The sequence below is a fragment of the Electrona antarctica genome (genome assembly GCF_951216825.1).
Source record: "Electrona antarctica genome assembly, chromosome: 10".
Taxonomy (NCBI): Eukaryota; Metazoa; Chordata; class Actinopteri; order Myctophiformes; family Myctophidae; genus Electrona; species Electrona antarctica.
In genome coordinates this window covers 21,316,787-21,329,401 of record NC_136791.1, presented here as the reverse complement: position 1 = coordinate 21,329,401, position 12,615 = coordinate 21,316,787, and the positions used below count along the sequence as shown (strand labels likewise).

The 12,615-nt window shown below is 42.3% G+C and overlaps 1 protein-coding gene across 2 annotated transcripts in view; it reads left to right on the top strand.

Annotated features, from left to right (window-relative positions):
- Nucleotides 1-4,972, top strand: part of LOC306930530 (leucine zipper putative tumor suppressor 2 homolog) — a 96,004-nt gene extending 91,032 nt beyond the window's left edge. For both annotated transcript variants that reach the window (XM_079511545.1, XM_079511544.1), the window contains one exon: nucleotides 1,894-4,972. In XM_079511545.1, coding sequence (XP_079367671.1) covers nucleotides 1,894-2,079 — 186 coding nt within the window. In that variant the 3' untranslated portion in view covers nucleotides 2,080-4,972. The remainder of the gene's footprint in view (nucleotides 1-1,893) is intronic.
- Nucleotides 4,973-12,615: the final 7,643 nt, after the last annotated feature.

Here is a 12,615-nt window from a genome sequence, read left to right as displayed (position 1 = left end):
GAGTTGGCTTTGTCCGCGGCGTAACCGTCTTTAAATAAATACTTTACGAAATGTCTATGAGAATAATGAACGGCGATTTCTTTTCCGGGTCTCTCGAGGGGGCGGGACTGCGACGCTCTATACCAGTCATATTGTAGTGGTTTTGCCAAGGGAGAAACACAGATTTTTTTTAAAGCAGATGTACAAGCTGTGTGTGAGACTTCAATGTATAGACGCCCTCTCTCTCTCTCTCTCTCTCTCTCTCTCTCTCTCTCTCTCTCTCTCTCTCTGGTAATTCCATTTGCCTTGAAGCACCTTCAGTGATAAGTTAATTATGCCGAGCTGTTGGACTCATTACGGTGCAGGTCTTTTGTGTCTGCAAGCTGTCAGGTTTTGCTCTGCAGTTTAATTATGTGTGCAGTGCAGTGTTGTTGTTGTTTTATGTAGATATTGTCTTCTGTCTCTTAGTGGTGGCTAATCTAAGTTGTCCCTTGGAAATTAATGAATCAATTAGGCAAGAGGAGGAAGGGGGAAGAGTAATTAAGTTTCTATTTTAAACCATTAAAACCGGAACAGCATCTGCGCCATTCTTTATTTTAGCTATAGACAGACAGACAGACACACAGACAGACACACAGACGGTGGCGGCGGTGGCTCAGGTGTAGAGTGACAGACAGACAGACAGACAGACAGACAGACAGACAGACAGACAGACATATGAGCTTGTAGATCGGCTATTTTTTAAATCTTGAAAATCTTTGAATATAATGAATAATATTTTTTTAAACAAACGTTTTTTTTTTTTAAACTCAGATCATTGCTTCTGAGGCTCCCTGGAACAAGATATTTTGCGGTCAAATACATATCATTTTGGGGCTCCTCGACAGGAAAATGTTTGAGAACCACTAATATACAGTAGCAACATATACAGTAGCAACAGTTTTTCACAAAACTGTTTCAATTCAAGGGACATTTCGTAGAATCGGTTAATCTTCCTCGACCGTTCAAAGTCATCAGGAGTGATTGTCGATGAATGCTAAATTGTAGCAAGCAAACTAAATAAACAATAAGGGTCCCTGCACAACGGACGTGTTTTCGGACCACCTTAACTGTGTGTTGTTCCTCCATGTCAGAGCCATAGAGTAAGACAGAGTTACGACATTGAGGGGGCAGAAAACTGAGCGCTCGAGCGCTGTTCATGCAGCCTGGAGAGGGACAAGCTGGAGTTTGTTTGAAATACATTGTTTTCATCAAGGGCGGCGCAAATATCAGCAATTTTAGGCCTGTTAAAGTATTGCGAGGTGACAACTAAAGTCTCTGTAATGTTTTTGTTGTACTATTACTAAAGTAAAAAACAATCTAAAATAAAGGGAAGAGATCGTTAAACCTGGGCTGTTGCCTGAGTCCAGTGCATTCTGCCATCTTCCGGTCCAGGACTTCTGTCACTCTTCGCAATGCTCTTCGCCAATGGAAGTCTCTGTAGAAGAGCCATTGGACTGAAGCCCCATGAAGTGAACAGAGTTGTCGTAACTCTGTCTTAACCCATTCTGGGCGGGAAGCCCTTTTGGTGTAAGCATTATGTTATACTTTAGCTATTGAAAAATAGCAGATCTACAAGCTCATAGGTTGTAGGTCTGCTATTTTTGAAAAATCCTGTAAATGTGGCGCAAATCTTAGAAAATATATTCTTTCAGAGCGAACGTTTTTTTAACTCAAATCGTTGCTTCCGGGGGGGTCCCTGGAACAACATATTTTCAGATGGGGGGGGTCCGCGGCCAAATACAGATAATTCTGGGGGTCCTTGACATGAAATATTGATATAGAAACAAACACGTTAGGATTTAGAAGACATCTTTTGAAGAATCGGCCTCAGGTCTAAATGGGTCTTATAACTCTACGGCTCTGCTCTATAAGGTGATCCGCTACCAGAAGCAGCTGCAGCAGAACTACATCCACATGTACCGACGGAACCGCGACCTGGAGCGCGTCATGAGGGAGCTGAGCCTGGAGCTGGAGAACCACCGGCAGACGGACGCGTACGACATGCACGGCGGCAGCACCGACATCTGCTTTGAGGAGATCACCGCCACGGAGATCTGAACGCACGCACACACATGCACGCACACACACGCACGCACGCACACACACGCACACGCACGCACGCACGCACACACACACACACAGACAGACACATAACAGCACCGACATCCACGTTGAGGAGATCACCGCCACTGAGATATGAACACAGACGCTTACATGTGCACGCTCTCTCTCTCTCTCTCTCTCTCTCTCACACACACACATGCACACATGTGTGTGGATACATTGACCAGTATTTACAAAGGATTCTGCTGTTCCGCAGTTAGACCATAAAGCCAAAAGATGGAACATCCTGTGGCAAGTACTGTATTCTTTTCGGGATGTTTCTTTCTACCAGGACCGGACACGTGAACATGCATGGGGGGGACCCCCCATTCTGTCAAAAGGTTGAACATGCATGGGGGGGGGGGACCCCCCTTTCTGTCAAAAAGGTTGAACATGCATGGGGGGGGGGGACCCCCCTTTCTGTCAAAAAGGTGAACATGCATGGGGGGGACCCCCCTTTCTGTCAAAAAGGTGAACATGGGGGGACCTTCTGGGGAGATCCTCCCGCCCAGCACACGTTCTCGTGTTCCACTGTGAGACGTGCGGTAAAAAATACCGCATGGTATATCCGGATGCCACGGTGTGACCACCCTCCTGAGTCCTATATAATACCAGCACAAAGACTCACTCCACGGGATATTAATTTACCACCAGACTCAAGAACAAACTGAAGCATGGTTGTTGTTTTTTTTCCTGTCGGAACACATTCAAATCAGGGTATATTCCAAGCATCAACACGTTCAAGCAAAAAAATAATAATAATAATAAAAAAAAACATTCCGCTCACAGTGACCTGGTCAAGTCAACGATAGTCTCGCGTAGCCAGACAACTATTCCACAATCTCCGAATGCTATATAGAGTCTGGAACTACACCTTTCAGAAATCTGAGTAATCTGTTTGTCATTTCCGTTCACAAAAATATATTTAAAAAATACCTTTAGAGCTTATTCTTTATTTCCATTTCATCTTGCTATACTGTATATGCTTAGATGATTTCTATTTATATTAGGATACATTTAAGACGAAACGGAGGTGGGTAGAATCGAGGCTTCACTTCCGCTTTATATTTTATTCACGATCAGAGCTAACGTTGCTCCAGAGTCAGACTGTATGACGGAAGCATTTGATAATTACGAGGGGCAGCAGTCTGGCCACGCGAGACTAAAGGCCTATTCATAGTCTGGATTTTCAGTGGTGAGGTGACCACCGCTCCGGTGGTGAGGTGACCACCGGAGCTGAAATAACGTTGAGCGGTGGTGAGTAAAAACAGAGAGAAGGGCTGGGGCGGTGGCGGTGGTTTGCTCTTCACCGCGGCTTGTGACGTCATGTTGTAGTTAGTTGGTCAGCTCACCACCGAAAATCCAGACTATGAATGAGCCTTAAGTCAACGACCACACGTAGCACAGGAAAGAGGAAAGCCTGGTCGATGTGCCTCGTCTTACGACTGACGGGAGCATGAATCAGGCCGAACACCTGACCACCTGACCTCCAGAACACCAGAACACCTGACCACCAGCACATGACGGCAGCCTGACCGCTACCGCTGGTCCCGCCATGACCTCATCACCCCTCGCCGGTGTTTTCATCGGTAGGATCGGTGTCCGCCGCTGCACTAACGACTAACTCCCGGCACCTGTAGAAGGAAAAAAAGACGACGCCAAATATCTGACATTTCCCTGTTAATTCACGTTGTGTCGGATGGATCGGCGGTGCATCACATCATGTTCATGTTTCAGAGAACGACACACGTTGCACGTCCCCCTCCCTTTTATCCAAACACTGGTTTTAATACTCTTCAACACATTTTGGAAGCCATTTTCCTCAGCAGTGAGTAGTATAGTGATATGAAACGGAATGTATCGTGACTATTGTCACGACAGAGAAATGCAGTATAGTGTTAGTGGTCTGGTCATAACCGGCCATGAAAGAGTCTGTAGTAGTAGTACACCCACCTTGTAATGCTTTGCAAAACCCCCTGTGTTTTCCCTATATAACATTAACCTGCATACAGCCCTCTGTTTCTCTGTTAACATTAACCTACATATAGCCCTCTGTTAAGTCAGCCTGTACAGCTTCTTTGTGAAGAGAGTCATCGAACTTTCCAGTATACCTGGTTCTGTCATTGATTCTCAGTTTGCTCGCATTTTGGCGTGCTGTTCTGTCACTGGCCGAGACAGGAACCAATCGTAATGCTTTATTGCGACCGCAGATTACTATGAAAACTTGCAAAAACCTGTCCGTCGCTCCGTCACGCCACCATGTATGGCCGTCAGTCCATCACGCCTCGTGACACGTCACGCCACCATATATGGCTGTCAGTCCATAACACCTCGTGACACGTCACGCCACCATATATGGCCGTCAGTCCATCGCACCTCGTGACACGCTCCATATATGGCAGTCACAATAACACATTCTCACATGACGACTGCCACCCTGTCCGTATATGCAAATCAGACAGCCCCGCACTGTCGCCTCATTCAGGCTCTCGGCATGGGGCTTCAAGCCTGCTTCTGATGGCTTTTTACCTTGCCTTCTTCTCGACGTTTATAACTTCACTTTTAACGTTTTTAATGACAACATGGCCTTGTTCTCGATCACGTCCGTTTTCCGTCGTCACTCAGTCACGTCACGTGACATAAACTTCAGCATTCCGTTGGTTCAGTCGCGCGACAACACAACACGACACTTTGGGCTTTCGGACCGCCCTGCACATTGATAAATGTGACAGCGACGGCAAGGGGTCCTGACCAAGCGTCCATATGAGTGATGAGTTGTGTTTGAATGAGAATGTGTGGTTCACGCTATTCCACTGGCAGGTTCAGAATCTCTCAACGCTGAGAGGCTCTGTTTTTTTTTTTTTTTTTAACGCGTTAAAAAACAAGAAGCTGTAGCACAAAGAAGCAGATACAACAGGGCGAGGGCTCTCTCTGTAACCCTGTCTCTCTGTCTCTCTCCTTCACCTTATACAACTTTTATACTTCAATAGGCTATAATAAGGCACCGTGGTTCTTCCACCGTTCAGAGACATCAACATTGTGAGGACAACAGAGAACTTTGGTTTACATGTCACGTCACTTTAGTGATTTAATTCGGTCGGTGTCGTTTTTGAACCGTAGAGGCATGTTTGTTATCCCTTTACTCCCCGTCCCGTTTCCCCCTCTTATATTCCTGGTTAGCACATGTTGTTCACTCCGTGAACTGAACTCGGCTCGAAGCCAATAGAGATAGTCTTCCTCTTCTTCCTGGTCTTCCCTTGGCTGTTATTGGCTGATGAGCAGGTGACAGACGGTATGTATGGTGGCATGAAGACTGCATGACATTGTTGTGTCTCATCTACAGGCTGCCAGTTACAAGCAAAAGTCCGGAATTTGAGTAAAAGTGCAAAAGTACAAGTATTGGTATCAAAATGTACTAAAAGTAGAAAAGTGCAGAATGTCCCATTTCAGAAGTTCAAACTGTATACAAAATATTTGGAAAGTAGCCGTTCTACAAACTCGCAATGTGTCGCATCACGACACATTGTGAGCTTGTAGATCTGCTATTTTCAAAGTACAAATATTTACTTTTTCAAAATCTACAAAGTAACTAGTAACTAAGTTTTCAAATAAGTCTAGTGGCGTGAAATTACAATATTTGCCTCTGAGATGTAGTGGAGTAGAAGTGAAAAAGTGGAAATACTCCACTAAAATAAAAATAACAGAATACCTAAAATTTGTACAGTACAGTACAGTACTTGTAAAATTTGTACAGTACTTGAGTAAATGTACTTACCGGTAGTTACTTTCCATCACTGAGTACTGGCAGCCCAAATCACATTTTTTGAATCTGATTGTTTTTTTATCAAGTCTGACAAAAAAAAAGACAATGAGAAGATGTGACTGTGAATCAGATTTGAACCGCATTCCTACGAGGTGGTTTGAAATGCGATTCGGATCTGAGACTGCGTCTCTCAGTCTGAACTAGTCTGGACGCGGCCCTCAGGGCCCTGTCACTCGCCAGAAAACTAACCGATCTACAAGCTCACGGCGCGCCGTGATGCCACACATTGTGAGCTTGAAGATCGGCTAGGCCGGACGAGGCAGTAGAAGCATGTGGATGCTGGCAGTGTTGATTCCGTCGACTTAAAATAATATGACGAAAAATGTTTGTCGACTACCTTTTGACACTGACAAAAGCTAAATAAAAACTAAGCCATGATGACTAAAACTATGACTAAAGATACTGACAATTTCGTCAACAAATAAAAACTAGACTAAAATGTTGAAATGTTAAAATGGAGAAGAGATCATTTTATGATTGGTTGCGATCGGTGTGTTGCGCTCTGAAAATAGAAAAGTGTAAAATCAGGCATTAAGACACCATCAAGGCCCGCCGAAATACTTTTTTGTCAACAAATTCAACTAGATTTAGAAAACATTTCAGACGACTAAAGTGTGACTAAAACAAAAAAATGTCCTGTCATAATCAACACTGGATGCGGGGGGCCTGGGGCAATGTTGACTGTTATCTTAAGGCTTCTTCATACCCAGTTTTAGGTGATAAGGCGACCACCGAAAAGGTGCTATGTGCTTCACGTTTGCAAGGCCCCTTTGGTTGAGCGGTGAGTCTCTTATCACCGCGGCTCCATGATGTCATGTTGTAGTTTTCGGTGGTCACGTCATCACCTAAATCGGGAGAATGAATAGGCCTTTTCACTATGTGCTATGTACTGTTACATCATCACTGAGCATGGCAGGTCAGCATACGTGGGTTGAGATTATTGTCTTTTGTTTTACAGAGCAGAGTCTATATTAAAAAAAAAGATACGTAAATGGAAATCTATATAATGAAAATGATGATGCATATTATTTTTATATATACATAAATATATATATATATATAGCACCTGAAGATATTTTGTCGTAGTACCGGTATCTACGTGCGTTTAATATGCAAAGTTTAAAGAACTTCTATGTATAATTCTATCTCATACGAGCATTTTAAGTGACCGATCTGTTTGAAATGGAAGGGGCGACTGGGCCGCGTAAAACCAACTGTACACACGGTACATTAACACTGCAATGCATGTGTGTATATGAATGCTGTGATGAAGGCAGTATGGTGTACATGTACGTTAATGATACATTAATGAATGTACAGTTAACAGCATGCGTACAATGTACATAACGGAAGCAACACAAATCATCGAACTTTGGTAGCTGATAAACCTTTCGAGAAATTTTGGTTTGAAAGAAAAATGGTCCTCTCTCCATTTTGAATGGTCAGTCCTTCATTTGATGGTCAATATATTATTATTACATCATATCACCCCCATATCATTCTCGCTGTTTTGTTTTGGAGCTCCTCGTCGACAGATAATCGGTGCATGAAAAGTGTCTGATAGTTTCGAGACCGGAGCTGTTGCAAGCCATAGCGTTGTTCTATTATCCATACTGGCCATAACGTCCGTTGAATATCTTTGAAGAAATGTATTTTAATGAGCTTTATATCAAATCCGAAAGCTTAAATGCAGATTTTGTAGGTTTTTTTAATTATTATTATTATTATTATTTTACTCGGGTTAACACGGTTCACTGTGGTTTGAGCAGTATTATTAAAAGCATGCACTGTGTGTATTTCATCAAGTTAATTTAATTTAGTTGTCCATAAACAGCTGAGCCCTTCTTGGCTATACTGTGTTGTACGACGAGGACTATAGTGGAAATGGAAGATTTCAAAGCAACACCTTGTGATCTCTCTTTCTGAAGATAAAACAAAAACGACGTTTAAAAAACCTTTAGAAAATGTGCCCAAACGGGGATGAAAGGTTTAATGTGGTCCGAGTCAAGGAAGATGTCTCCAGCTGGGTTGTAATTCGGCTTTATTCACTGGTAGACGGCAGTAGTAGTCAGGGCAAATTAGCCGAATGTTGGACCAGTCTGGAAAATAAATGCTTACCAATTGCTTTCTTCAATGGGTTCATAAAGGTGTCTACTATCACCTCTCAATTTGTTCCAAGCCAACTCCCTTGGGGAAACTTTGTGCTGCTTTAAGTAGCATGTGACCGGTCAAACTTAGGTTTTTCATGATTCTGAATTAGTTGGTTATTAAAAAACAACAGCCATTTATTTGTGAAGAACGCTATTGGTAAGCCTTTATTTTCCAGATTGGTCCAAAATTCGGAACGTAACCAAACATAACCATAACCTACCTAGAGTGTTATTTTGATACACCTCCACAGCACAGCTCCACAATGAATACAACCCACTGGGTGTTGTGGGTCAAACTGTGCCCCCGCCCTCACCGCAGGCACTGTGCGCACTTCTCCATAATCTCCTAACAATCTGTTTCATTGTAAATATCCTAAAGCACTAAATAGTGTAACAGAGTGACCTTGTCTTTTATTTGGACAAAATATCTATTTCAGATGTAGCCACTGTGATTAGACCAAAGCAACGTACAGTAACGTTTGTTTTGTTTTTTTCTTCTTCTTTTCTACTGGTGTTGCTTCACCCATCCTTTGTGTGCATTATGTTTATGTTCCATTATGCATATTCATTAATCCATAGGGTATGTAGTCCATGTATATTTTTGTGTAAATTTCTTGTACAAATGACTGTGTTTTTAAAATAAAGAACAAATTGTCAGATATCTTATCTTACGACTAGTTATTTTCATGGAATCCTTGTTCTGAAACGTGAGACTGGTCGCGGTATCTTCGATGAGTGTTCTATCGTGGTTAATTATTTCACACATCTGACGTCTGTCTGCATGAAGTAGTGTCTGTCTATGGAGTGCAAAGCACTGAATATTTAATTGCCTATAACTAACTTTAATGAGGATACAGTGAATGCAGGCCGTGTCCTTTGGCATGTACAGATTCTAAAGCATGCTACATTTCTGAATCAGTACTCTAGCTTTCACACTTTCAAGAATAAAAAAAAAAACTGTCCAAAAATAGCAACAAGCTTGCAGCGAACAAGGCCTAGACTGCAGTCACATTCAGTCAAATCTGATTTATTCTCAAATCTGATCTTTTGGCCCAACCGTTCACACTGCCGTTTCCAAGTGACCAGATCCGATCTGCGTGTTCAGACTGGCAGCCGAATCCAGCCTGAATCGAGATCTGTGCCACATGCAGATTGGAATCTGATTTGTTTAAATAAGTCTAAACGCAGACAGGTCACATACAAGTCACATGGAATCTGATTTAGATCAGGTTGTTGCATTCAGACTGAGACAGATCGCCTCAAATCAGATTTGAATCAGATTTGAAAACACCTCTGAATGTGGCTCAAGTCACATTAGAAAAAATGTGATGTGACTTGTATGTGACCTGTCTGCATTTAGACTTATTTAAACCAATCGGATTTCAATCTTGATGTGGCACAGATCTGATTCAGGCTAGATTTGTCTGCCAGTGTAAATGGGGCCTAATTGGGACCTTTCAAGTGACACGCTAGTGAGCTTGTAGTAGGCCTACATCTGCTGTTACTGAACAGCCAATGCAACAATCTAACAGGCGTTCTAACTTAATTCATACCGTCTCTGTCGGGGGGGAAACGTTATGGTCAAAACTGTTATTTTTCGGGATTCAAATAAAACAAAAGTAGCAGATCTACAAGTTCTAAATATGTCGCTTCGCTATGGAGCTTGTGTTTCTGATACTTAATTCTGATACTTTGGTGTGACGCCGTATTTTGATCAAGTAAGGAATTAATTTACGAAAAAAGACAGCAGCAACGATATGTTGGATAGAGGAAATAGGACAGAGCAGAAGGCCCTTGATCAAATTCACAGGAGTCTGTAGATATGACATATAATTTGCACAGGATGGTGATTATAATAAGAACCCGCTTCGAATCCACATTCCGATCAGAAGGTGGCGGTAATGCACCAAAAAGATGGATGCCAACCACTGTAAAACAAAAAGAAGAAGAATATCTAGGCTATGACATCATGGATAGGGGTGGGGCCATAATCACACAGGAAGTTGGCCTTGTAATCCATATGGTAAGAAGTAAGTGGCATATTCCATACATATTCTAATAATACTAATATGTATAATAATAGGCTAGAGGGGGGGGGGGGGGGTGCTGAAATGTTGAGTAGATGAACCACCAATATGGGATGTAACTGAATCAGAATGTTTGTAAACAAACAGGTAAGCATATTTCCAGTGCATTGGCTCTGTCTAGTATGTCCACCTGTGTGGATGTTTAGAACAACATTATAGATTTCTAATATTCAATCACAATATCATAAGAGAAATTTTGTATTTTCTGTAATCACTAGTGGTGATGTTATATACACATTACACAAGCACTATTCTTGGCCATATACATCATAATATCTTTTGACATTAAAGTTGTGTTTTTTGTTCTTCAAAATTTAACTGTAGGCCTGCCCTATACATATTCATTTATGTGTGTTTAAAATGAACAAAATGGGCTAAAGCTAAACAAACCGGAATAAACAACAACAGTGGGTATTATCATATCACCAAGCTAGTCTTAAATATTTTATGTCAAAATATAGGAGAGTGCAGAAAATCCAAAATGGTGTGCAGGTAGATGGGACAACTATCTCAAATCGGTTAGAATAATAATTTAGGCCTATACAGTAGCCAATATGGAGGGGGGAAGAAAGAGGAAAAGGTTTGAGTCAAAGCATCAAAATAATCATGGCTTCTTGGAGGATAATGTCAAAAAATGCCCTTTATTGTTTAGGAAGCATCTTGATTTGTTCTGTAACATATAGATTGGCGGCAGGAATAAAATGATGAAAATGCTAAAAAGTGTTAAAAAGTGTACCATTTCACCCCTAGCTGTAAAACCAAGACGAGAAGACCGACTGTAACACTGGGGCGGGACCCATTTTAATATTTCAAAACCTTAAAAAAAAAATAACACCAAACACCATACCAAAAAAGCAAAAATAGTTTTTTTTTCATGAAGACATTGTCCTGTCCACTGTATTGCTGCGTTCACACGGGCAGAAGCAAAATATACAAAATGCAAAGCTACACAGCATAATTTGTAGCTTTATCTGAAGTTGAAACCATGCAGCTCAACGTTTTTGTAGCTTTTGCAGCAGCTACAACCATCGGATGCATCTTTGCATCTTCATGTCGCCACTGGCTTCCATTTCCTTTTGACAATGAATGGTAGACTGTATCTTTGCATCTGCAAATGTCCTGTCCACTGGGTGCATGTGTTTGACAGTCCAACAGGCATTAGTCCACCACCCTACCCAAAACGCAAACCTATAACATCACAGGAATTCAAGGGTTGATTTTTAACCTGCCACTCATGTGCACGTCCGGAGCCACGGTGTTGTCGGACTAATGGCTGCCGCCGGACTATTGAATGTTTGGAGAATGTCTAAGAAGAGTATGCACCCTCCGTCCACTGACCACCAAGTCCTGTCCACTGCCATCCCAACTCCTCTACAGCTCAGCTCAGCTCACAGCGCACTGTAATTAAGCCGGTAAAGTGGCAGATTTTTTTTTGCGGAACACAAGCACTTCTGACTGCCAGAAAAATACAACAGAAAAAAAAACACTGAGCAGCAGCAATTTATAATAATCCCCTCCCAGGCCCAGACATCCACTAAACTAAACTAAAGCCAAACTCAGTTTTTGACATAATACTGCAGGCCAGGCGCTTTAATCTGGTATCTCATAAAGCAGGATGTATGGGGCTATAATCCTTCCTCTGGCAGCGTCACTGATCAATTGACAGGGTAGGAAAAAGGTCACTTGCATGTTTTTTCTACGTAACACCATTTTTTCCTTGGACGTGTATACACGTCTTTTAAATCAAAACCACGGGATGCTAAAGACTTTTGGACTCTTTTGGTCTTTTTTGCAATGTACTCCTTGCTGTTGCGCACTGCCGTTCACTTCCTTGTTTGCGGCTCCGAAAGAATGGCTCGTATCTTCTAATCTAGGGAACTCTCCATGGTTTTGACCAGATGGGCAATGTTCTGTCTTCATTTCTGACTCGTTTGGAATATTAACGCTTCTAGAGAGACTTTAGCGTGACCAGCGCAAAGTAAGAATGGAAGATTATTCCTCCCGTCACATAGACCCCATAGCCTGGAGGGATGCGACGCTCTGATTGGTTCAGAAACTTCAGAACCAGCGTTTCAGGCTGAAACTTCAAAATAAAATGTCCACCATTTCCGTTTCCCTACACCTTTAAACTGATTGTGATTCTGAATTAACACATTTTTCTGGGGACTCCCCTGAAAACCTCCTGGGGGTCCCCGGGCCCCACTTTGAGAACCACTGAGGGTTCATGTGTTTACCACATGTTCAGCAGTGCTACAACAGAATCTGGCCTGGTTGGAATTCACAGATAATGGGGTGACAGTTGCTCCGGAGGTACAGGGTGGCCATTGGTTCGATCCCCGGTGTGTGCATGGCATGCGTGTGTGTATGAGTACTGTACATTGTAAGAAAAGTAGGAAAAGACTAGAAGAATTTAGTGTCTTGCGGTCCATTC